Consider the following 25,542-nt stretch of genomic DNA (forward strand, 5'->3'; position numbering starts at 1 on the left):
CTCTCTTCTTATAAATCCCCTTTTCCAGTGTCAGGCCTTGCTTCACATACTGGAGGAACTCTCCTCTTGACGGCGGTTCTTCCCTGATCCAATTTCGAGCTATTACCTTCCTAGCCATGTATAACAATCTGGCAATAGGTATCTTTAGGTTGTTATCCACTCCAATCTCATCCACGCATCCCAAGCAGCACACAATTGGATCCCTTGACACCATGCATCCATACGCACCTTCCATACGACTCAAAACTACCAACCAAAAGGCAGCCAGTCTCGGACACGTCCACATCATATGAAATACTGTATATCAGCGTCTGTAGATTTACACCTCGGGCATTCCGAGTCATCCCGCAAACCAGCCTTATATAGCACCATCGGTGACTTATAAACCCTGTGTATCACATAGAGCTGTGACAGTCTATACAGTTCGCTCAGTGACAGTCTTGGGACCCATTCCAGCACCGACTCCCAAGTCTCGTTATCCATTGGACCCAGATCCCTCTCCCACTTAGCTCTCACCATTATCGGAAACCCCAACAGGAAAGTGTATAGCAGGTCTTTATACAAAGTAGATATGACTCCCCCAGTAGTCCCTTCATTACACACATACTCCAGTACTATATCCCTTTGAATTCTAATACCTCCTTTCCTATTCTGAGCTCCAAAAGCATGCCTCATCCGCAAATATTGATACTCCCCTGCGGTCCCAAGACCAAATTCCGCCTGCAATTGGGAAAATGATTTCAACTCATCTCGCTCAATTATTTGATACACGTACTGAATCCCTTTGACCTGCCATTCTGTCAGTACCCCCAGTGCCTCAAACTCCTGTAAATTATTGTTATGCCATAGCGGTGAGAATCTAGTCAAATCCGTGACCCCCCATATATGTCTCAGCCTACCCCACAGCCTACATATCAACAACAGTCGGGTATAATTTCCCCAGAGCCCCCAGGGATCCATCCTCCAAACATTGTACTACTGGCCTTCTTTTTGTCACCACTTCCATCAACCGCTGTTCCGCTCCAGATGACCCCTCAAGTGCCCATCCCTTTAGATGCTGACTTTGGGCTGCAAGAAAATATATTTCAGGGTTAGGCAGTGCCAGGCCCCCATCTTCCTTGGGTCGCTGAAGTGTCTCCAGTTTGATACGCGGATATTGTCTCCCCCATATTAAATTCCTAAACAGAGAGTTAATCTGTCTAAATTTCCCGCGCGTTATCCAAACTGGCACATTATGAAGAATATATAGTATTTTCGGCATCAGAATCATTTAGATAAGACTTACTCCAGTTTATCCTAAGCCCCGACACCGATCCGAATCGTTCAATAATCCCAATGGCTCCCTCCAAGGACACAACCGGGTCAGCCAGAAATAGCAGAATGTCATCCGCATACAGCACCACCCTTTCTTCCCAATGGCTCCCTCCAAGGACACAACCGGGTCAGCCAGAAATAGCAGAATGTCATCCGCATACAGCACCACCCTTTCTTCAATCATCCCATATTTAAACCCAGTCCCCTCATCAGACCGTCGAAGCTTAGCAGCCAGTGGTTCCACAGCCAGAGCAAACAAAAGAGGAGAGAGCGGACACCCCTGCCTCGTCCCTCTAGCCAGTTGTATGGTCCGTGATAACTCCCCATTCACCCTGATTCTGGCCATCGGCATCGAGTACATCAGCCGAATCCAAGATATGAACTGCGGTCCAAACCCCATACTCCGCAACACCTGCCAGAGATACCCCCACTCCACACTATCGAACGCCTTATGGGCGTCTAAAGATGCAATAACTCTCTGACCACAGTTATCGGATCTGAGTTGCAAATTCATATACAGCCTTCGTAAGTTAATTGCAGTGGACCTATCAGGCATAAAGCTAGACTGGTCTGAGTGCACCAGGCCGGAAATAACACTTGTCAACCTCATCGCCAATACCTTAGCCAGGAGTTTAACATCTATAGTGAACAAGGAGATTGGCCGATATGAATCCGGCTGTTTCGAGTCCTTCCCCTCCTTAGGAATCACCACAATTATGGCCTCTCGCATAGATGCCGGCAGACTTCCTCTATTCCTAGCCTCCTCCAGGACCGCCTTTAATCTAGGGATCAGCACTTCCCCCAAGTTTTTAAGAGGGACGGTCTTTAGAACCAAGAGATAATGATTCGAATAATGATCCATTATTAACTCAGATGTCCCTGTTGGATAGAGGTTTTCCAAACTGGACAACCACTTTTTAAGAAGATTGATAGCCATTATTTAAAAATAAGATTTGACTGGTCCAATGGGGGAGCCAAGGATTCTCTTCTCAGCCTGGCATGTCCCACGAGGTCACCCGACTCCGAAGCTAACCTCTAGAGGACTCGGTTTTGCCAATCCAGCAATAAAACGATTGTGAATATACCTAAAATGCTCAGCAGGTTGTATTATTATATTAAGGGGAACTATGCAACAGGCCCTAATATTGAAGTCTACCTCCCATCCCTCACCATCCCTTTACATTTAGAAATTTGCCCCAAACATTCTTCTACCTGAGCTTTCAGCTGCTATAAAAGGTGAACTTTAGACCACCACGGGCTCCAAGAGACAATGCAGCTCAGCTGGAGTCAATGGTTATAGTTGGGTTTTCATGAAGAGCTAAAACTCATTTTGCAAAAGGAGCGAACAGGCATTATGTTTCTATCCTTTCTTTTTATGTAGGCAGCAAACCATCAAAATCAGCCTGTGTCCCTTCCACTTTCCGAAGTATGCCAAGATGCACAGTCAGCATATCCGGCGGTGAGTTTGTGTTCTGCTTATGATACGAACGGTTCTTTTTTCTTTAGGAATAGTAAAATTATTTTAAAAAAAAACAAACAAAAAAACATGATTTGTGATACTGTCGGGAGACATTGATGCTTTAAGTGTTTTCTATGTGGCCACCCAACGGTTGAGATGTGGTTTGTAGCCTGTCAAGATACCGTAATTTGAGTTTGCTTTGTGATAAATTGTAGTTTAACCAGAATGTTGACGGACACATCTGTAATAGCCATGTTGAGGGAGGATCTAAATTGATCCTTCACGGTTGACTCAGTGATTTCCAAATTAATCTAAAGGGCGTTGCCGGCAACTGAAAATGACCAGACGGAGACTCATGCCTCTGTGTGGGGGATCGAGCAGATCTCTGGCCCCCATTTATTGTGTATGAGTTTTCATAGTCATAGAAATTATACTTCAACCAATCAGCATAAGAATACGCTCACAGTTCTTAACCTATAAGAATACAGGAAAAACTTAACCCATGAGGATACAGGAAAAATGGAAACTACAGATATGGTCATGTCTTTTTGGCATTGAAAAACATATTAACAGATGTCTCAGTCTTGTATAGCGATACCCCCACGAGTCTCTTATCTGGCTCACTCGAGTTAGAATACTCAAGGTCTTTATACCAATTATGAACCATAGACTAGCTGAATAACAAAATGTTATCTTCGTGAGAAACAGGACAGAATTTATCTTTAACCCCTTTACCCCCAAGGGTGGTTTGCACGTTAATGACCAGGCCAATTTTTACAATTCTGACCACTGTCCCTTTATGAGGTTATAACTCCGAAACGCTTCAACGGATCCTGGTGATTCTGACATTGTTTTCTCGTGACATATTGTACTTCATGATAGTGGTAAAATTTCTTTGATAGTACCTGCGTTTATTTGTGAAAAAAACGGAAATTTGGCGAAAATTTTGAAAATTTCGCAATTTTCAAACTTTGAATTTTTATGCAATTAAATCACAGAGATATGTCACACAAAATACTTAATAAGTAACATTTCCCACATGTCTCCTTTACATCAGCATAATTTTGGAACCAATTTTTTTTTTGTTAGGGAGTTATAAGGGTTAAAAGTTGACCAGCAATTTCTCATTTTTACAACACCATTTTTGTTTAGGGACCACGTCTCATTTGAAGTCATTTTGAGGGGTCTATATGATAGAAAATGCCCAAGTGTGACACCATTCTAAAAACTGCACCCCTCAAGGTGCTCAAAACCACATTCAAGAAGTTTATTAACCCTTCAGGTGTTTAATAGGAATTTTTGGAATGTTTAAATAAAAATGAACATTTAACTTTTTTACACAAAAAATTTACTTCAGCTCCAATTTGTTTTATTTTACCAAGGGTAACAGGAGAAATTGGACCCAAAAAGTTGTTGTCCAATTTGTCCTGAGTACGCTGATACCCCATATGTGGCAGTAAACCACTGTTTGGGCGCATGGGAGAGCTCGGAAGGGAAGGAGCGCTATTTGACTTTTCAATGCAAAATTGACAGGAATTGAGATGGGACGCCATGTTGCGTTTGGAGAGCCACTGATGTGCCTAAACATTGAAACCCCCCACAAGTGACACCATTTTGGAAAGTAGACCCCCTAAGGAACTTATCTGGATGTGTGGTGAGCACTTTGACCAACCAAGTGCTTCACAGAAGTTTATAATGCAGAACCGTAAAAATAAAAAATCATATTTTTTCACAAAAATTATATTTTTGCCCCCAATTTTTTATTTTTCCAAGGGTAAGAGAAGAAATTGGACCTCAAAAGTTGTTGTCCAATTTGTCCTGAGTACGCTGATACCCCATATGTGGCAGTAAACCACTGTTTGGGCGCATGGGAGAGCTCGGAAGGGAAGGAGCGCAGTTTGACTTTTCAATGCAAAATTGACAGAAATTGAGATGGGACGCCATGTTGCGTTTGGAGAGCCACTGATGTGCCTAAACATTGAAACCCCCCACAAGTGACACCATTTTGGAAAGTAGACCCCCTAAGGAACTTATCTGGATGTGTGGTGAGCACTTTGACCCACCAAGGGCTTCACAGAAGTTTATAATGCAGAGCCATAAAAATAAAACAAAATTTTTTCCCCACAAAAATTATTTTTTAGCCCCCAGTTTTGTATTTTCCCTAGGGTAACAGGAGAAATTGGACCCCAAAAGTTGTTGTCCAATTTGTCCTGAGTACGCTGATACCCCATATGTGGGGGGGAACCACCGTTTGGGCGCATGGGAGGGTTCGGAAGGGAAGGAGCGCCATTTGGAATGCAGACTTAGATGGAATGGTCTGCAGGCGTCACATTGCGTTTGCAGAGCCCCTAATGTACCTAAACAGTAGAAACCCCCCACAAGTGACACCATTTTGGAAAGTAGACCCCCTAAGGAACTCATCTTGATGTGTTGTGAGAGCTTTGAACCCCCAAGTATTTCACTACAGTTTATAACGCAGAGCCATGCAAATGAAAAATATTTTTTTTTCCACAAAAATTATATTTTAGCCCCCAGTTTTGTATTTTTCCAAGGTTAGCAAGAGAAATTGGACCCTAAATGTTGTTGTCCAATTTGTCCTGAGTACGCTGATACCCGATATGTGGGGGGGAACCACCGTTTGGGCGCATGGGAGGGCTCGGAAGGGAAGGAGCATCATTTGGAATGCAGACTTAGATGGATTGGTCTGCAGGCGTCACATTGCGTTTGCAGAGCCCCTAATGTACCTAAACAGTAGAAACCCCCCACAAGTGACCCCATATTGGAAACTAGACCCCTCAATGAACTTATCTAGATGTGTTGTGAGAACTTTGAACCCCCAAGTGTTTCACTACAGTTTATAACGCAGAGCCGTGAAAATAAAAAATCTTTTTGTTTTCCCACAAAAATTATTTTTTAGCCCCCAGTTTTGTATTTTCCCAAGGGTAACAGGAGAAATTGGTCCACAAAAGTTGTTGTCCAATTTGTCCTGAGTACGCTGATACCCCATATGTTGGGGTAAACCCCTGTTTGGGCACACAGGAGAGCTCGGAAGGGAAGGAGCACTGTTTTACTTTTTCAACGCAGAATTGGCTGGAATTGAGATCGGACGCCATGTCGTGTTTGGAGAGCCCCTGATGTGCCGAAACAGTGGAAACCCCCCAATTATAACTGAAACCCTAATCTAAACACACCCCTAACCCTAATTCCAACGGTAACCCTAACCACACCTCTAACCCTGACACACCCCTAACCCTAATCCCAACCCTATTCCCAACTGTAAATGTAATCTAAACCCTAACCCTAACTTTAGCCCCAACCCTAACTGTAGCCCCAACCCTAACCCTAGCCCTAACCCTAGCCCTAACCCTAGCCCTAACCCTAACCCTAGCCCTAACCCTAGCCCTAACCCTAGCCCTAACCCTAGCCCTAACCCTAACCCTAACCCTAACCCTAACCCTAACCCTAGCCCTAACCCTAGCCCTAACCCTAGCCCTAACCCTAGCCCTAGCCCTAACCCTAGCCCTAACGGGAAAATGGAAATAAATACATTTTTTTTTATTTTTCCCTAACTAAGGGGGTGATGAAGGGGGGTTTGATTTACTTTTATAGCGAGTTTTTTAGCGGATTTTTATGATTGGCAGCCGTCACACACTGAAAGACCCTTTTTATTGCAAAAAATATTTTTTGCAATACCACATTTTGAGAGCTATAATTTTTCCATATTTTGGTCCACAGAGTCATGTGAGGTCTTGTTTTTTGCGGGACGAGTTGACGTTTTTATTGAAAACATTTTTGGGCACGTGACGTTTTTTGATCGCTTTTTATTCCGATTTTTGTGAGGAAGAATGACCAAAAGCCAGCTATTCATGAATTTCTATTGGGGGAGGCGTTTATACCGTTCCGCGTTTGGTAAAATTGATAAATCAGTTTTATTCTTCGGGTCAGTACGATTACAGCGATACCTCATTTATATCATTTTTTTATGGTTTGGTGCTTTTATACGATAAAAACTATTTTACAGAAAAAATAATTATTTTTGCATCGCTTTATTCTCAGGACTATAACTTTTTTATTTTTTTGCTGATGATGCTGTATGGGGGCTCTTTTTTTGCGGGACAATATGACGCTTTCAGCGGTACCATGGTTATTTATATCTGTCCTTTTGATCGCGTGTTATTCCACTTTTTGTTCGGCGGTATGATAATAAAGTGTTGTTTTTTGCCTCGTTTTTTTTTTTTTTTTCTTACGGTGTTTACTGAAGGGGTTAACAAGTGGGACAGTTTTATAGGTTGGGTCGTTACGGACGCGGCGATACTAAATATGTGTACTTTTATTGTTTTTTTTTTTTTATTTAGATGAAGAAATGTATTTATGGGAATAATATTTTTTTTTTTTTTTCATTATTTTGGAATATTTTTTTTTATTTTTTTTACACATTTGGAAAAATTTTTTTTTACTTTGTCCCAGGGGGGGACATCACAGATCAGTGATCTGACAGTTTGCACAGCACTCTGTCAGATCACTGATCTGACATGGAGCGCTGCAGCCTTCACAGTGCCTGCTCTAAGCAGGCTCTGTGAAGCCACCTCCCTCCCTGCAGGACCCGGATCCGCGGCCATCTTGGATCCGGGGCTCGAGCAGGGAGGGAGGTGAGGAGACCCTCGCAGCAACGCGATCACATCGCGTTGCTGCGGGGGGCTCAGGGAAGCCCGCAGGGAGCCCCCTCCCTGCGCGGTGCTTCCCTGCACCGCCGGCACATCGCGATCATCTTTGATCGCGGTGTGCCAGGGGTTAATGTGCCGGGGGCGGTCCGTGACCGCTCCTGGCACATAGTGCCGGATGTCAGCTGCGATAAGCAGCTGACACCCGGCCGCGATCGGCCGCGCTCCCCCCGTGAGCGCGGCCGATCGGCTATGACGTACTATCCCGTCCAGGGTCAGATAAGCCCAGGGCACCTCGACGGGATAGTACGTCTAAGGTCACAGAGGGGTTAACCAACAACAAAATGGAGTCAAAGCACAAAATGGAGAATCTTTCATAATTTGTTCCTTCACAGCCATAATCCATACCGATAATTTGGACTACCGGGCTTTTAGTTTGTCACGGATTTCCACCCTCCACTTCTGAAATCACCTGTTAATATGTATGTTCTCCCTCCTACTATCCATGGTGCCGTAAAAGTCGTAATAATGTAAATCTTATTATTTTTATATAGGCAGTAAATCATTCAGAGCAGCCTGCGTCCTCTCCACCCGCTCACTCGATCAAGGAGGAGGATTCCACAGTACAGCAGGATGCACAGCCCGCACAGCAGGATGCACAGCCCGCACAACATGCGGTGAGTTTGTGTTCTGCACGTGTTGGTAACAGTTTTTTTTTTTTTTTTCAAAACTTTACTCTTGTTTTTGTTTAACACAATATAATGGTATAATACAATCTAAATAATAATGGCCTCACGGTGGCTCAGTGGTTAGCAGTGATCCTTTTAGCACTTGGGTTCTGGGTTCAAATCCCACCAAGAACAACATCTGCAAGGAGAGTGTATGTTCTCCCGTCTTTGCGTGGGTTTCCTCCCACACTCCAAAGACATACTGATAGGAAATTTAGACTGTCAGCCCCAGTGGGGACAGTGATCATGTCTGTAAAACACTGAGGAATTAATAGCGCTATATAAGCAAGTACAATAAATAAATATCATAATACCAAATTATCACAACCAAGAAGAAAACCCTGAATGTCTTCCCAAACCGAAAAAAAGAAAAAAATCCTATTGTTCTAACTCTACACAGACTGAATCAAGAGACCCAACAACATCCAACTTTTATTTAGCGTTGTCATTGATATGTGCCTTTTCTTACCTTTTTTCTTGATTTTTAAACTTGTCCTGAGATGAGTGACGCAAGAGGAGCAGCTGTAGAAAATATAAAAATTGTGGTACTCTGTCAGGAGATGTTTATACTATGTGCATTTGTGGCCATCCAGTGGTTGTAATGGGAATTGCAGCCTGATGAGTTTTCCTAGAAGTTGTTTCATATGGAATCGTTGTTCTTTACAATCTCCTTGGTAACTTCCCCTCAACCACAAAGTGCATTCATTGAAGGCCTGTCTGGCCCAGTTCTCGTCACCATGTCCTGGCAGCCCCAGTTATCAGTCCGTATACAGACAGTGATGTCACCAGAGCTGCGGTATACTGCCATATATACCAGATAATGGTTGTACATACCAGTGTAAAGCATGGGGGAGGGAGAAAGCAGAAGCCCGAGTCTTTGATTAGATTGAAGGTAAATTTCAGACCACCTCGGACTCCAACAGACCATAGAGTGAGGCTGGAGTCACTGGTTATAGCTGTGTCCTAATAAAGAGGAGCAAAAATGCACAGTGCAGAAAGTAATTACTGAGTTGTCATTATCTAAGCTTTATGTCAATTCTATGTAGGCAGGAAACCGTCCAGAGCAGCCTGCGTCCCCTCCACCTGCTCGCTCGGTCAGGAGGAAGGTGGCTTCCGAAGAACCGAACTATTCGCAGTTCGCACGTCATCCGGTGAGTTTGTTCTGCACATGTGGGTAACAGCACTGATTTATACTGGTAGATATTCAGTGTCTTTAAAAGGTATTCATACCCTGTGAACTTTTCAACATTTTTTCCACGTTACACAATGCTCTGATCTAAATGAGTACTCCCCCCTCCCAGTCACGTTTTCAGGATTTCCTTAGGTGAAAGAACTCCTGATGCCTTGAGAATACTTCCACCACCTGTGCAATACTAAGGCAATCCTAGAAATCTGACCTGTTGGAGGCCGTGAGGACTGGAGCTTGGGAGACACTGATCTAAACCCCTCATTGTAGCTCTTTGTAGCAGGATGTTTGGGGTCGTTGTCCTGCTGGAAGATGAACTTACACTCCAATCTCTAGTCTTGTGCAGACCCTAACAGGTTTTCATCTAGGATTACACTGTATTTAGCTCCATTCATCTTTCCATCATCTCTGACCAGCTTCCCTGCCCCTGCTGAAGAAATGTCTCCCCACAGCATGATGCTGCCACTACCATGTTTGCCGGTGGGGATGGTGTTAACAGGGGGAGGTGTTTTGTAGTAGTTAGTTTTCCACCCACACATAGTGATTAGCCCCAAAAGTTCTACTTTGGTCTCATCTGACCAGAGAACCTTCTTCCACATTTACGCTGTGTCCCCTAAATGGCTTTTTGCAATCTGCCAACTGGTCTTCTTATGGCTTGCTTTCAAAAATTGCTTTCTTCTTTGCAATCTTCCATAAAGGCCAGGTTTGTGGAGTATGCGACTAATTGTCCTACCGGAGATGTGGATCTCCACATCTCCTCCAGAGTGACCTTGGGCCTATTGGCTGCTTCTCTAATAAGTACCTTCCTTGCTTGGGATGTCCGTTTAGGTGCTCGGCCATGTTTTGGTACGTTTTTCAAGTTGTGCCATACTCCCTTTTCTTTTTTTGAATGATGGAATGAAGAGTGATGTGTGAGATGTTTAGAGCTTCAACTATTTTTCTTTTTATCACTTAACCCTGCTTTACTCTTCTACACAACTTTATCCCTGACCTGTCTGGTGGGTTCCTTGGTTTTCATGATGCTGTTTGATCCTAAAGGTACCTTCACACTCAGCGACGCTGCAGCGATACCGACAACGATGTCGATCGCTGCAGCGTCGCTGATTGGTCGCTGGAGAGCTGTCACACAGACAGCTCTCCAGCGACCAACGATCCCGAGGTCTCCGGGTAACCAGGGTAAACATCGGGTTACTAAGCGCAGGGCCGCGCTTAGAAACCCGATGTTTACCCTGGTTACCAGCGTAAAAGTAAAAAAAAGAAACACTACATACTTACTTACCGCTGTCTGTCCCCGGCGCTCTGCTTCTCTGCACTCCTCCTGCACTGGCTGTGAACACAGCGGCCGGAAAGCAGAGCGGTGACGTCACCGCTCTGCTTTCCGGCTGACCGACGCTCACAGCCAGTGCAGGAGGAGTGCAGAGAAGCAGAGCGCCGGGGACAGACAGCGGTAAGTAAGTATGTAGTGTTTGTTTTATTTACTTTTACGCTGGTAACCAGGGTAAACATCGGGTTACTAAGCGCGGCCCTGCGCTTAGTAACCCGATGTTTACCCTGGTTACCAGTGAAGACATCGCTGGATCGGTGTCACACACACCGATCCAGCGATGTCTGCAGGGAGTCCAGCGACGAAATAAAGTTCTGGACTTTCCTCAGCGACCAACGATCTCCCAGCAGGGGCCTGATCGTTGGTCGCTGTCACACAGAACGATTTCCTTAACGATATCGTTATGTGTGAAGGTACCTTTAATGTTCTCAAAGCTCTGAGACCTTCTCACTATAACTACAACTGTTCTGTGAAGAAGTTACACACAGGTGGATGCAATGTACTGATTCTGTGACTTCTAGAAGCGATTGATAATTGTGAGGTGCATTTGTATTCAGTTGCCTGTAGTCTGATACCCCTAAATAAAATCCTCAGTGACCAGAGTCCGCACCAGTCTCTCCAAAAAAATAGTTTGAATCGTTAGTTTCATGTTATTATAACTGTGTAATAATATAAAAACGTCATAATAAAATATAATATAATGGCAATTGAATATTATAATAAAATATAATACAATAACTTAAGAACATAACACAATAAAAATATAAAATACTATTACTAATTATATACATAAATAAAAAGGAATAAAATATAATATGTAAATTAAATACGAGTAATATATAATACAATAATAAATTAATAGCAACACAATACAAATATAATATACAAATGTAATCACAAAATATAATATAATGTCAATTAAATAGCATGCATAATATAATAACCATATAATAAAATACAATAACAATAATATAAAAATAATAAAATATAATATCTCTACTCGATCTAACCCTGAAATCTCACGCATATGTCAATGAGATACATATGTGTGGAAGTGAGTCAGCAGTATTACACAGCTGGCACCTGCCTCTAACAGCAGCAATCAGATTTAGCGCCGATGACTACCGATTTAACAGTTTAGATACCGCTGGCAATATTTTACAGTGGCATTACAATGGTTTAAAGCAGTGCAGGTGTCCATTCAGTTTACAATCAGCCCTCACCAGCTTCACAATCACAGGGTACCTTAGGGCTACCATGCCATCAACAACTTACTGAAAATTAAATATTGTCCCCCAATGGAGGCTAGCCCCTTTAATATCAGGCCTGGCAGGCAGGACCACTACAGCGAAGGAGCTGGAACAATAAGTGATTTACCAGGTCGGTATAAGGTTTTTCACGTATCCTCAGCTCTTTGGCCATTTTTCAAAAATACACCAGGGAAGCAGAAATTAAGAAATCATCGATATTGCTGTACATCAAGGAAGATGGTATTAAACCCTTCACTACTTTAGGCCATCTTTGCTAAGCTATACCACTAGGGAATAAGAAATTAATCTTTCCTTTTACCGAGGCCACCAAGAATCATGTAATAACCCCCAACCACATTGAACCACCTCATAAGTATTGCCTTCTCTAACCCCTTAGACTACCAGGAATCGGGTACTAATGCCCACTACTGTACCTTAAACCACCACGTGTTGATTCCTCTATAACCCTAGACCGCAAGTGAAGCAGAAATTAATCTTTCAGCTACATTAGCCCAACAGAAATCCAATAGTAAGGCCTACTACATCAAACCACCAGACAAGTATTGACTCCTCTATAACCGAAGATCAAGAGGAAAGCAGAAATGAATTCTTCCTTTATCCTAAACCTCCAGGAATCAGTCCTAAGACCCACTACATCAACCACAGAAGTATTGACTCCTTTACAATCCGAAACCAAGAGGGAAGCAATAATTTATCTATCTGCAACCCTAGACCATCAGGAATCAAGTACTAATAGCTACTACAGCAAACAACCATATTGCCTCCTCTATTGCTCCAGACCACCAAGGAAGCGGAAATTAATCTTTGTCACCATACAGCATCAGAAGTATTATCTCCTCAACAACTTGGGTTTTTTTTTCTTTTCACTGTCCACATAGAAATGTGTATGATGGTCTTGACAAAGTACGATGACTCCAAAGTCTTCTGTTTTGCTTTCTAATTTTATACTGTTGATTTTGGATTGATGTTTAATTCCATTTGTTGTTTTTTTCTCTTAATTGTTTGGATTACGTTTCTTTATTTCTAGGTTCCTTCTGGTTCTTCTTGTAGACCACTTCAAAACAATGATGAAGAATATTTCAGCAAACCTGGAGTACTGAACTCTACACCAGGGGTTGGAGATGGCTCAAATGAAGTTGGAGTGTTATCGGAAACGTCTGTTCATGTGTTACAAATAAGCGACTGCTCTGAGAGAAGTGAATCAAGTAACACCGGCCAACGATCTTCTCCTACATCCTCCATACAGGGGAAAGTTCCACATGGAAGCACTCCAAATCACAGAAGTATGCAGATAACAGACCAAAGAAGTCCCGAGGAGAATGACTTCATGTTCGAAAGATCAAACACTAGTTCACCCAAGTCCAGCTCAGCGGGTAACCGGCGGCTTGATCAGTCCTCATCGAAGCAGCCGGAAGAGAATAGCTTTGGAAGTAGAGGCGAAAGTCACTATAGACTTGATTTCAGTGAGGATCCCTTCGCAGAGCTCTTGGAAGGCAATGACAATGGGTTGAAGAACCGATCAAGAAAAATTCCAAATTCCAAGGAGACAGATGATCAGAGCATGGAGCAAACACGTAGCACAAGAAGGGATCGTGAAAGAACGGTCCTAATTACAATCACCGTTATTTCTGTATGTCTGTCTGTATTTCTTCTATTGAAAAATCGACGTAACTAGGTCTAGTGGCTCTTTAAGGGTCACTTATTTAAAGAACCAAGGAGCTGTTGATGTCGTTTGCACATATGTATGTATGTAAATGTTCAGTTATGGGGATTAAGCCACCATTATTGTAGAAAAAAAGTTTGCTTTTATTTTCTGCTGGGAATCCAACATAAGCTATGTTTTTTAAAATTTAACCAGAAATGGCTCCAAAATGAGAACAGTTAAAACCCAAAATGCCTGATCTTTCTATAACCTGCAGTTGTGTTGTTTTTTTGTTTTTTGCTCAAATGGTCACTTCTGAAGCCCTGAAATCACAATTTCTCGCTAGACTAAAGAGTCTACATGCTTCGACTTAAGAGGACATATATAATGTGCTAGTTGCCAAGATGGGCACCAACAAGCCATGCTGTCAATGCCTATTTACTTACAGGACGAGCGATATGTACTAAGTATTGGCCTAGATCAAGAGAAGCTGATCTATGACTCTGCATCACACCTACTCTGCAAATCTACAATTCTGCAGCACTTCATGTCTTCCACTTCAGATACATTACTTCTCTACACTGAAAACCCTTGTTTAAGTAGCTATCTGGCATAAACTTTATTTTGTACCTTTCTATAATTCTTATAAATCTGCTGTTTCTAAATAAAACAAATATAAATTTCCATTTTAGTTTTAATACTTTTCCTCAACTGATGGCCCAACACTGACTAATCAATGGATTTACTCAAAATGATGTTTTCAGTGTGAAAAAAATCAAAATTGCATAGAAATGTCGATCACTAGGTTTCCGTCGTCTGTCAAAATTATACTGCACGGACTGTTGTAAAGTGTAATCCGTCTGTAGCAACAAAGACACCATGGTGGATTACAGGAAAGGGTGATGGGTCTTTATCTCTATACCGGAAGTGGGGGTGGATCTTTGGCTCTCTACAGGAAGTGGGGGCGGGTCTTTGGCTCTCTACAGGAAGTGAGGGCGGGTCTTTGGCTCTCTACAGGAAGTGGGGGCGGGTCTTTGGCTCTCTACAGGAAGTGAGGGCGGGTCTTTGGCTCTCTACAGGAAGTGGGGGCGAGTCTTTGGCTCTCTACAGGAAGTGGGGCGGGTCTTTGGCTCTCTACAGGAAGTGGGGGCGGGTCTTTGGCTCTCTACAGGAAGTGGGGGCGAGTCTTTGGCTCTCTACAGGAAGTGGGGGCGGGTCTTTGGCTCTCTACAGGAAGTGGGGGCGAGTCTTTGGCTCTCTACAGGAAGTGGGGCGGGTCTTTGGCTCTCTACAGGAAGTGGGGGCGGGTCTTTGGCTCTCTATGCTATAAGTGTCTGCAGGTCTCTGCTCATGATTACCAGTCTCTCAAACTGCTTTCACACACAACATACAGTTGGACTTTCAGTTCAGACTTTGGGGAGCCACTGGACAATGACAGGATCAATGCATGAGGCAAAATGCGGAAAACAAGTTCTCAGAGATCATTGGCCTGATTGTTGGTCTCTAGCTCTATATCACCATCATAACCAATACATCAGTCCAGTCTTCATTTAGAGGTTCACGTAACTGGAGCTCGAAGTTGCAGCATTATCTACTAGACATTTAATTCATGGAGTCCTTTGAACTATGATGCAGATGAAGAAAAATCATGGGGTGGATGAGCTGTAGAAGAATATCATGAAGGACAGAAGACTTCTTGTTTCTGGTACTGAAGATGGTGCTACTTACACAACTAGACCTTATGCTTCCTGTTTCGACTACAGCTTAATATACAGTACAGATCAATAACCATGTTTGTGATATTTTGACTGATTGTTTCTTGTTCCTCAATTTTTAGGACTTCCCCATTTTCTGATGGTAAAAAATAAGTTTCTAGTGTGATTTCGACAGAGCACAGCCTTGACGTCTCCTACTCAGTCCTGGGTCCAGCTCCTCTCTAATTGTGAAGACATGCTTATCAGCCATATCATTAAGTACAGTAAATAACATGGATTATCTCATGACTGCACCTGTAAAATGGTGGGATATATTAGGCAGCAAGTGACCAGACAGTTCTTACAAATGATGTGGGTGATGGAAGCAGGAAAATGGGTGTTATGGGCTCATCTCATGAGATAGATTCTCTATGCCATAGTTCAGGTTGAGCAGCATGAACTGAAGGCAATGGTGCAAGAGTCTTGTTAGACTGCACATACTGTAGATCAGCAATGACCAGAACAGAGGGTCCTGGAAGTGGAGCAGGAAGCACCAGATAAAGCTTAGGCAGGTATGGGAATAAACCTGTGTAAATTAGATTTATAGGCAGAGATTTGGTTACCCACAGGAATAGTATTTCTATGGGCAGTTTTGTAACTTGCTTGCAGAGATTCAGTTACACACAAAAATATTTGCAAAGGCAGTCAGGTTACTTGCTTGCAGAGATGTGGTTACCCAAAGGAATAGCTTTTGTATGTATAGTTTAGTAACTTGCTTGCAGATATTCGGTTACACACAAGAATAGTATTCGCATAGGTAGTCAGGCTGCTTGCTTGAAGAGATTTGGTTACACACAGGGTTAATAGATGCAATTAATAATCAGTTACCTTGTTTGCAGATATAAGATGTGAATAGCGTAATAGCAGAGATGAATCCTTTAACAATTGTCTGTAGCAGCAGATATGAGTGCAATAGCAGCAGGATCAAGCTAGGTAGCAGTTGCAGATAGCTGGATAAGGCCGGAGTCACACTTAAGGTATGGAAAATCGGTTTGATTTTCTCGGCCGAGAGTTGCACAAGTATTCTCCATATGGTCATCCGTGTGTAATGCGATGATGCGATTTCCTCCCATCTATGTATCCATATGGCATCCGTATGACATGCCTATGGCGTTACATTTCTCACTGCTTTTCCCCAATGTATTTAATGGCTCAATGGGCTGAAATTAAGAAAAGGCGTGGGTATTTCTCGCAAGTCACACTGATGGTCTGCGTGGTGGTTTATTATTTTTTTTTCTCGCACCCATACTTGCATTGGCAAGACTCTGGCGATATACTCATACAATCGCAGCATGGTGTGATTTCATTCACTCGTATAATACGCCCAAGGAAAAAAAAACTGATAGCAGCTGCCCCATAGATTAACAGTGGTCTGAGTGCTATGCAATGTTTTCTCGCATAGCACTCGTCCGCCAGTGCGACTCCAGCCTAACAAACATGAGTATGCTAGTGAAATGAGTAGACGCCTGGCTGAAAATGAGTGAAGTAGATGATGCATGGAAACTGGGAGCCATGCTTCCTAAAACGGTGAGAGCCAGCCTCACGGAATGGAGCAAGGGCTCCGACAGATGAGTAACAGTGTGCCAGGATCTGAGCGACACCTACAAGGACCAGATTGTGATGTCTAGATTATATTAGGGCATCTTCAAAAGGACAGGTAATGTGGATGGCTTGCTTTTTTGTAATCCACCTACCAAGTACTACTGGTGTAATTATTATTATAGCGCCATTTATTCCATGTGAGGGGTATACATAATATAAACCAGTACAGTAATCTTAAACAATACAAGTCACGACTGGTACAGGAGGAGAGAGGATCCTGCCCGTGAGGGTAATAGTGTTTTACATTAATTGAATGGGGACCCATGAATGTGTGGCTTCTGGGGTTCTGACGGCGAGCACCATGCCATTTTGCCGCGATTAGCTTTACTCAGGAATTGTGATGATCAAACACCAAAATTCTCGAGTGCTTGGTACTCAAACTGAGCAGATCGTATGCTCGGACGGGCTCAAATCGAGGAGAGAGTATAATGGAAACCAATAGGAAACTCAGGCAATTTTCCGGCAGACTCCCCCGGAAGAAGGCGGACGCAGCCGAAACGCGCGTAGGGGACGTGGCACCATTAGACCTGAGGTAAGGGAGGTACTGTTTTGTTTTGTTTTACTATGCCATCTTTTTTGTCTCACTATCGGCGGGTACTGTTAGAGCAGACCTTATTGGCGCCACAGACTATGGCACGATCGGTGTAGACTATATAGGAGGCTTTGAAAATTATGTATGATACATACCTCAGGTCTATGGTGTCTTTTATGACTGGTTTTTGTGCACCATCAATGGTGGTCTCTTTTAAATATATGTCTCAATAAAATTTGATATTTTTGTTCATATCTTGAGGTCTGTTTCAGTACTTTTTCTGTAGGTTTATATAATTTTCCGGCAGACCCTAACTGGAAAGCAGAATAATAGCTGAAATGGGTGGAAACGGCGCTTAAATTGACGGGAACGACATGAAGACACATCTCTGACAACATTGTTTCTAGCAGCGATCTGGGAGTCAGAGTATTATGCAACTTTTACAGACTGAGAATAAAGCATATAAAACTAAAGATTTTACAGGAAAAAATGAAAACTATTTTCCGTATAATGACTTGTATAAAAGCCAAAATTAAAAAAAAAAAAAATCCTCCTCTACCCCTTAATAGCCGGGCCATCTCTCGATGCATTTCACCTTCTATAATTCTAGTAGAATGGAAAATAAAACTACACCACCGGTAAATGAAACTTTAACATTTTACTACCTTATTATCTGGACATGTGGTGTGTGTGACTAAACCAACTAACTAAATTGGTAATAAAAGAGGGCAGTATTATATAACCGACACCAGAACCAAAAAAACTACCCTTATCAAAATTCTCATTAATTAATCGAACATAGAAAATTACAAAAATAACAAAAAATTCATTAAAAACATCCCAAAATAAGGGACATATCAGCCTGGGATTCTGGGCAGCGGCCCATGAAGGGAGACGAAAAAAAAAACAATATGCCTCGCCTGTCCCTAGTAGGCCCTAAGATCTGATAGCCTTCCAGTCAGTGGAGGTTGGCACCCTAATTTGCGATGTGGCGCCCCCGCTCCACGGCGGCTGTCCCTTCAATCCCTGAATCTATCAATACCACAAAGAACAATTGAATACAGATTGAAAATTGATTTCTTGTTTAGCACTTATAATCTATAATAACTGGACCCTCACGCTCCAATAAGTGATATATCCAATAATATGTTGTTGATACTAGATAGATCTCAAATGGGTCAAAGATGTAAAATGATTAAAAAAAATTCTAGAATGACCGCTAAAATATAATATCTTGTCACTATTAAATGGGACTTTAAATGGAACTGGTCACCCCGTTTTTTCAAGAAGAGCTAAAAATAGCGCTAAATAGGGGCAGAGCTGTGCTTTACATTAGTGTATTTTGGAGCCTTTATTCCCCACCTATGCTGCCGAAATACCTTTGTAAAGTCGCCGTTTTGGGCTGTCACTCACGCTGGTCAGGTCATATTGGCGTGGTGACAGCGCTGTTTCTCCCCCAGATCTCCGTTGGTGGCGTAGTGGTGTGCGCATGTCCAAGTGGCGAATCCACTGCGCAGCTTGAAGGAAAATAGCGCGATCTGCGCTATTCAGCCGTTTATCGGTGGGCGCGGCCATCTTTGTGAGGCCGCACGTGCGCAGATGGTTCTTCTCGGCTTTCCGGGGCTTCAAGAAAATGGCCGCGGGATGCCGCGCGTGCGCAGATGGCGATCTCGGCGGCCATTTTCCTGAAGCCAAGTTCGCATCTGCCGCGGTCCTCAAAATCAATATCACCAGAGATATAATAAACTGCTGAATGTGCAGATAAAGTGCAAATTGCCTCTTCAGAGAAAAAGAGGACTTGAACTCTATAGCGCCACCTATAGTGCTACCTATAGCGCTATAGAGTTCAAAAAGTTAAAAAATCAAATCAATATGCAAAAATTAGTAAAAACAGGATATTAGATATCACTATACACAATGGCCAAATTTCACATGCCAAAACCTTCTATTGCCCTAAAGGTTGCTACTATCCAGAGAAAAACAAATAATACTCCCGATAATATTGTTATAATGAACATATCAGGCTTTCAGTGTTTCCTCTCATGGGTAAAAAAATCACCAACATGGCTAAATGAAGCTGGAAAACGTCAACTGTTCATTGACCTCCTTTGGCTGGACCGTATCCATCCAAAAGATCCACCTAGTTTCTCTCTGCAAAATTTTTCGGTCCCAATCACAATGACGGACCGATGGTTCCACCACTTAAAGGTTATGGACCCTGCATCTCCCCCCATGTTGAGCATTCACATGGCGAGCCAGTGGTGTATCTCTCTTGTTTCGCACATCACCCAGATGCTCGCCGATATGAACTTTTAATTGTCTCTTAGTCTTGCAAATGTAATTCAATGGACAGGTACATGTACAAAGGTAGATCACTCCAGTAGTTATTATTATTATTATTTATTTATATAGCACCATTGATTCCATGGTGCTGTACATGAGAAGGGGTTACATACAAGTTACAAATATCACATACAGTAAACAAACTAACAATGACGGACTGATACAGAGGGGCGAGGACCCTGCCCTTGCTGGCTTACATTCTACAGGATTATGGGGAAGGAGACAGTAGGTTGAGGGTTGCAGGAGCTCCGGTGTTGGTGAGGCGGTAGCTCCGGTGTTGGTGAGGCGGTAGCTCCGGTGTTGGTGAGGCGGTAGCTTCGTTGGTGATGAGGCAGCAGCGGTGTCAGTGCAGGCTGTAGGCTTTCCTGAAGAGATGAGTTTTCAGGTTCCGTCTGAAGGATCCGACTGTGGTTGATAGTCGGACGTGTTGGGGCAGAGAGTTCCAGAGGATGGGGGATATTCGGGAGAAGTCTGTAGTTGGCAAAGTGTTATTATACGTCCTGTTGGTCACTACACTAGTGGTGTTCGATGGAGACACGTAGTGTCAATAACTAAAGGTGCCAACTGACCTGTTGTCCATCCAGGTCCCCTTTTTTAGGTGGGGCAAAATGACTGTTGACAAGATTGTCCTTGATAGACTTCGCTCTCCAAAACGTCACCGAGGGTCTTGGCGTAATCCATTTAGCAATATCAGAATCAGTTCTAAGGATATTCCAGTGTTTCTTGAGAATATGCATAATTCTGGATTTTGATCATCAAATGTGCCTATCAATCTTGTAACCGTGTCAAAATCGTGCACTTTTTTTTGGTGTCAAAAGAGATGTTCTATTAGTGTCAAGCGCATTATGATATGTTCTTTTAATAACCGATTTGGGGTACCTACGCTATTTAAATCTCTGAGTGAGATCCTGTGCCTTATTACAAAAATCTGCTGACCCTGAACAATTCCTTCTGAGTCGCAGAAATTGTCTCTTAGGGTACCGTCACACAGTGCAATTTTGATCGCTACGACGGCACGATTCGTGACGTTCGAGCGATATAGTTACGAGATCGCAGTGTCTGACATGCTCCTGCGATCAGGGACCCCGCTGAGAATCGTACGTCGTAGCAGATCGTTTGAAACTTTCTTTCGTCGTCTAGTGTCCCGCTGTGGCGGCATGATTGCATGGTGTAACATATATCGTATACGATGTGCGCATAGTAACCAACGGCTTCTACATCGCACATATGTCATGAAATTATCGCTCCAGCGTCGTAGATTGCAAAGTGTGACAGCAGTCTACGACGCTGGAGCGATATTGTTACGACGCTGGAGCGTCACGGATCGTACCGTCGTAGCGATGAAAATTGCACTGTGTGACGGTACCCTTAGGAATTCCCCATTTCTGGGGGGGTCTGGGTGGTAAATTTCCATCTCAGCAGTTTATTGGTAGCAGTGGGTTTGCGAAAAATTGATGTCTTCAAGGTACCATCCATCTGTATGGCAATGGTCACATCAAGGAAAGCAATCTTGCTCCCCCCTACCTCATATGTGAATTTCAACCCCAAATCGTTCACATTAAGGTGTTGTACAAAGGTAATAAACATATCAACACCTCCTGTCCATAGGTGGAGGTCATCTATATATCGGCCCCAAAATTGAATATGGGGTCCCCAGATGACATCCCTGTCCCTAAACACCACAGCATCCTCCCACCGGCCTTGAAGCAAATTAGCATGTGGTGTGTGTGTATGACATGGTCAGACACAACCTGATTAATTTATGAAGGAGGGACGCTGAAAATCACAAAGCCTATGTGGACAATACAAGAACTGCCAATAATTGGAAGGAAGAGGGACTCCGATACACCCTGTCTTACAAAGAACGGCCTCATATACGTCTGTTACAATTGTTAGCTAGTCTATGCACTAAGTGCAAGGGCTGCCAAAAATTATGAGGAACTGCAATGCACCCTAAAGACATGTACAGGAGGGCATCAGAAATTTTTTCCCCCCCATTTTTAAGGAGTGGGACTCCTAGACTGGTAAAGTCTATCCACTAAGTGCAAAGGCTGCCAAAAATTAGAAGGGACTGCCATACACCTTGGAAGACAAAAACGAATGAACGTGTGCTGCATTGTGACCCTCTAAAAATTTGGAGAGCCTGCAGCATAATGACCCTCTCGAAATTTGGAGAGAGCGCCATATAATGACCATCTAAACATTTAGAGAGTGTTGCATAATGACCATCTAAAAAAATTGAACAAGTGCCGTATGATGACCCTCTAAAAATTTGGAGAGAGCGCGGCATAATGACGGTCATAGAAAATATTAAGATGAACCACACCTCTCTCTTTTCACATAAAAAAAAGAGCTGACATTCTAAACCTCTTGATGTAGAATTACACATATGGTGGAGTGAGGAATCCTAATGCCAAGCGGGATGTCTATTGTGAGGAAGACTGGGATTTAGAGATTGCAGAGGAAGAGCAGCAGGAAATCTTAACACATTTAGGAGGAACTATTATTCCTCCAGGATGAGCTGCCTTTCATTGAAAAATCTTTGGAAGTCAGCCCGACTCCAGATAGAGATATTGGGTTTTGTATAGTTCCGATTGTGATGGGACATACATTTTCAACTTCAGGACTAATTGGGAAAGAAAATGCATATTTTTGTCATAACTGTGACACCTGCCTATAAGCCCCAAATCAATAGTAGCCAGATCGCACACACCAGCCATGTCATGTTTACTATCTACGGAAAAGTAAAATCGCGACAAAAAATATGGCAGCGATCTCGAACTTCTGCAGTGTATATAATTTTGGAAATATCATGAAATCCTTAAGGGTTGAGAACATCTCACAACCCGGTCAACATGAGGTCAGCAAGGGGGGGGGGTGTGGGTCTAACTCAGGTGCTGAGGTCAAAGCGAATTATGATCTGTGTTCAACGCTTTGTAAGATACATACAGTGGGGCAAAAAAGTATTTAGTCAGTCAGCAATAGTGCAAGTTCCACCACTTAAAAAGATGAGAGGCGTCTGTAATTTACATCATAGGTAGACCTCAACTATGGGAGACAAACTGAGAAAAAAAAATCCAGAAAATCACATTGTCTGTTTTTTTAACATTTTATTTGCATATTATGGAGGAAAATAAGTATTTGGTCAGAAACAAAATTTAATCTCAATACTTTGTAATATATCCTTTGTTGGCAATGACAGAGGTCAAACGTTTTCTGTAAGTCTTCACAAGGTTGCCACACACTGTTGTTGGTATGTTGGCCCATTCCTCCATGCAGATCTCCTCTAGAGCAGTGATGTTTTTGGCTTTTCGCTTGGCAACACGGACTTTCAACTCCCTCCAAAGGTTTTCTATAGGGTTGAGATCTGGAGACTGGCTAGGCCACTCCAGGACCTTGAAATGCTTCTTACGAAGCCACTCCTTCGTTGCTCTGGCGGTATGCTTTGGATCATTGTCATGTTGAAAGACCCAGCCACGTTTCATCTTCAATGCCCTTGCTGATGGAAGGAGGTTTGCACTCAAAATCTCACGATACATGGCCCCATTCATTCTTTCATGTACCCGGATCAATCGTCCTGGCCCCTTTGCAGAGAAACAGTCCCAAAGCATGATGTTTCCACCACCATGCTTTACAGTAGGTATGGTGTTTGATGGATGCAACTCAGTATTCTTTTTCCTCCAAACACGACAAGTTGTGTTTCTACCAAACAGTTCCAGTTTGGTTTCATCAGACCATAGGACATTCTCCCAAAACTCCTCTGGATCATCCAAATGCTCTCTAGCAAACTTCAGACGGGCCCGGACATGTACTGGCTTAAGCAGTGGGACACGTCTGGCACTGCAGGATCTGAGTCCATGGTGGCGTAGTGTGTTACTTATGGTAGGCCTTGTTACATTGGTCCCAGCTCTCTGCAGTTCATTCACTAGGTCCCCCCGCGTGGTTCTGGGATTTTTGCTCACCGTTCTTGTGATCATTCTGACCCCACGGGGTGGGATTTTGCATGGAGCCCCAGATCGAGGGAGATTATCAGTGATCTTGTATGTCTTCCATTTTCTTATTATTGCTCCCACTGTTGATTTCTTCACTCCAAGCTGGTTGGCTATTGCAGATTCAGTCTTCCCAGCCTGGTGCAGGGCTACAATTTTGTTTCTGGTGTCCTTTGACAGCTCTTTGGTCTTCACCATAGTGGAGTTTGGAGTCAGACTGTTTGAGGGTGTGCACAGGTGTCTTTTTATACTGATAACAAGTTTAAACAGGTGCCATTACTACAGGTAATGAGTGGAGGAAAGAGGAGACTCTTAAAGAAGAAGTTACAGGTCTGTGAGAGCCAGAAATGTTGATTGTTTGTTTCTGACCAAATACTTATTTTCCACCATAATATGCAAAAAAAAATGATAAAAAAAAACAGACTGTGATTTTCTGGATTTTTTTTTCTCACTTTGTCTCCCATAGTTGAGGTCTACCTATGATGTAAATTACAGACGCCTCTCATCTTTTTAAGTGGTGGAACTTGCACTATTGCTGACTGACTAAATACTTTTTTGCCCCACTGTATCAGTGTCGGCCAGATCCCGTTAACCAGACGTTTTCAATCGAATTGCTTCCATCTGCTAACTGAGCCATCTCTGTGATCAGTTTAGTAAGTTCTCTGTTAATCCATTTTATTCTATGTAACTGTATAGTTTTGTCCCCTTAAAATCTTTTGTATATTTTTATAAATGCTTCCTATTGTTCTAGATTAAATATAAAATGTACCGTATTTTGTGGATTATAAGACACACCGGATTATAAAACGCACCCTAAATTTTGAGAAAAATAGGAACAAAACTTTTTTTTTTTTAATAAAATGGTGGTACTCCTTATAACTCATGCATCTTATTGCCTTCTGGGGGTGGTGGCTGCGGTGAAGCAGGGTCCCAGGGTCGCCGCTGGAGGAGGCAAGAGTGGAGCGTTGCTGCAGGCTGTGATGTGGAGGTGTTCGGATGTGCAGTGCGGCATGTTGCTGCTGGTGTCCCGCAGTGACATGGTTTCCTAATTTTGGGGAAAAAAGGGCATATTATAATCCGAAAAATATGGTAATCGTTCTGTTTTTTATTCTGCAAACCGCACCTCGAAGTCATGCGCTACCAAAACCAGGCGTCCAGTCAGCCTGTATAAAAACTGGTGGTGGCAGTGAGTAGTTCTTGGCTTATCGTGTAGCTAGCACTGACTGGACTGGGGGTATATACACGTATTCCATGCATGGGAATCAGATGTGTATATACCAAATGCTCACTGTTAAGGCTCCTTCACACTCAGCAACTTTGCAACGAGAACGACAACAATCCGTGACGTTGCAGCGTCCTGGATAGCGATCTCGTTGTGTTTGACACGCAGCAGCGATCAGGATCCCGCTGTGACATCGCTGGTCAGCTCTAGAAGTCCCGAACTTTATTTGGTCGTCAGGTCGGCGTGATTATTCCTGTTTGACAGCAAAAGCAACGATGCCTGCAATGTTTTTTCATGGAGCGAACAACCAGTGAGAACAATAAGTCCGTCACTGGATCGCTCCTGCATCGTTCTGGTGTTGCCGTGTTTGACGTCTCTACAGCGACCTAAACAGTGACGTTCCAGCGATCGGCTCATTGTCTATATCGCTGCAGCGTCGCTTAATGTGATAGTACCTTTAGTTTCCAGTGGCCTTACTGTAAACAGGCGCAGCCTCCTCCATTAATGACCCTCAA

General features: G+C 43.0%; 1 protein-coding gene across 1 annotated transcript in view; it reads left to right on the plus strand.

Moving 5' to 3' along the window:
• Positions 1-14,269, plus strand: part of MAVS (mitochondrial antiviral signaling protein) — a 34,016-nt gene extending 19,747 nt beyond the window's left edge. Inside the window, exons 6-9 of the mRNA XM_069745147.1 lie at positions 2,696-2,773; positions 7,989-8,111; positions 9,209-9,313; positions 12,971-14,269. Coding sequence (XP_069601248.1) covers positions 2,696-2,773; positions 7,989-8,111; positions 9,209-9,313; positions 12,971-13,618 — 954 coding nt within the window. The 3' untranslated portion in view covers positions 13,619-14,269. The remainder of the gene's footprint in view (positions 1-2,695; positions 2,774-7,988; positions 8,112-9,208; positions 9,314-12,970) is intronic.
• Positions 14,270-25,542: the final 11,273 nt, after the last annotated feature.

Source organism: Ranitomeya imitator, chromosome 1 (genome assembly GCF_032444005.1).
Source record: "Ranitomeya imitator isolate aRanImi1 chromosome 1, aRanImi1.pri, whole genome shotgun sequence".
In the NCBI taxonomy this organism is placed as follows: Eukaryota; Metazoa; Chordata; class Amphibia; order Anura; family Dendrobatidae; genus Ranitomeya; species Ranitomeya imitator.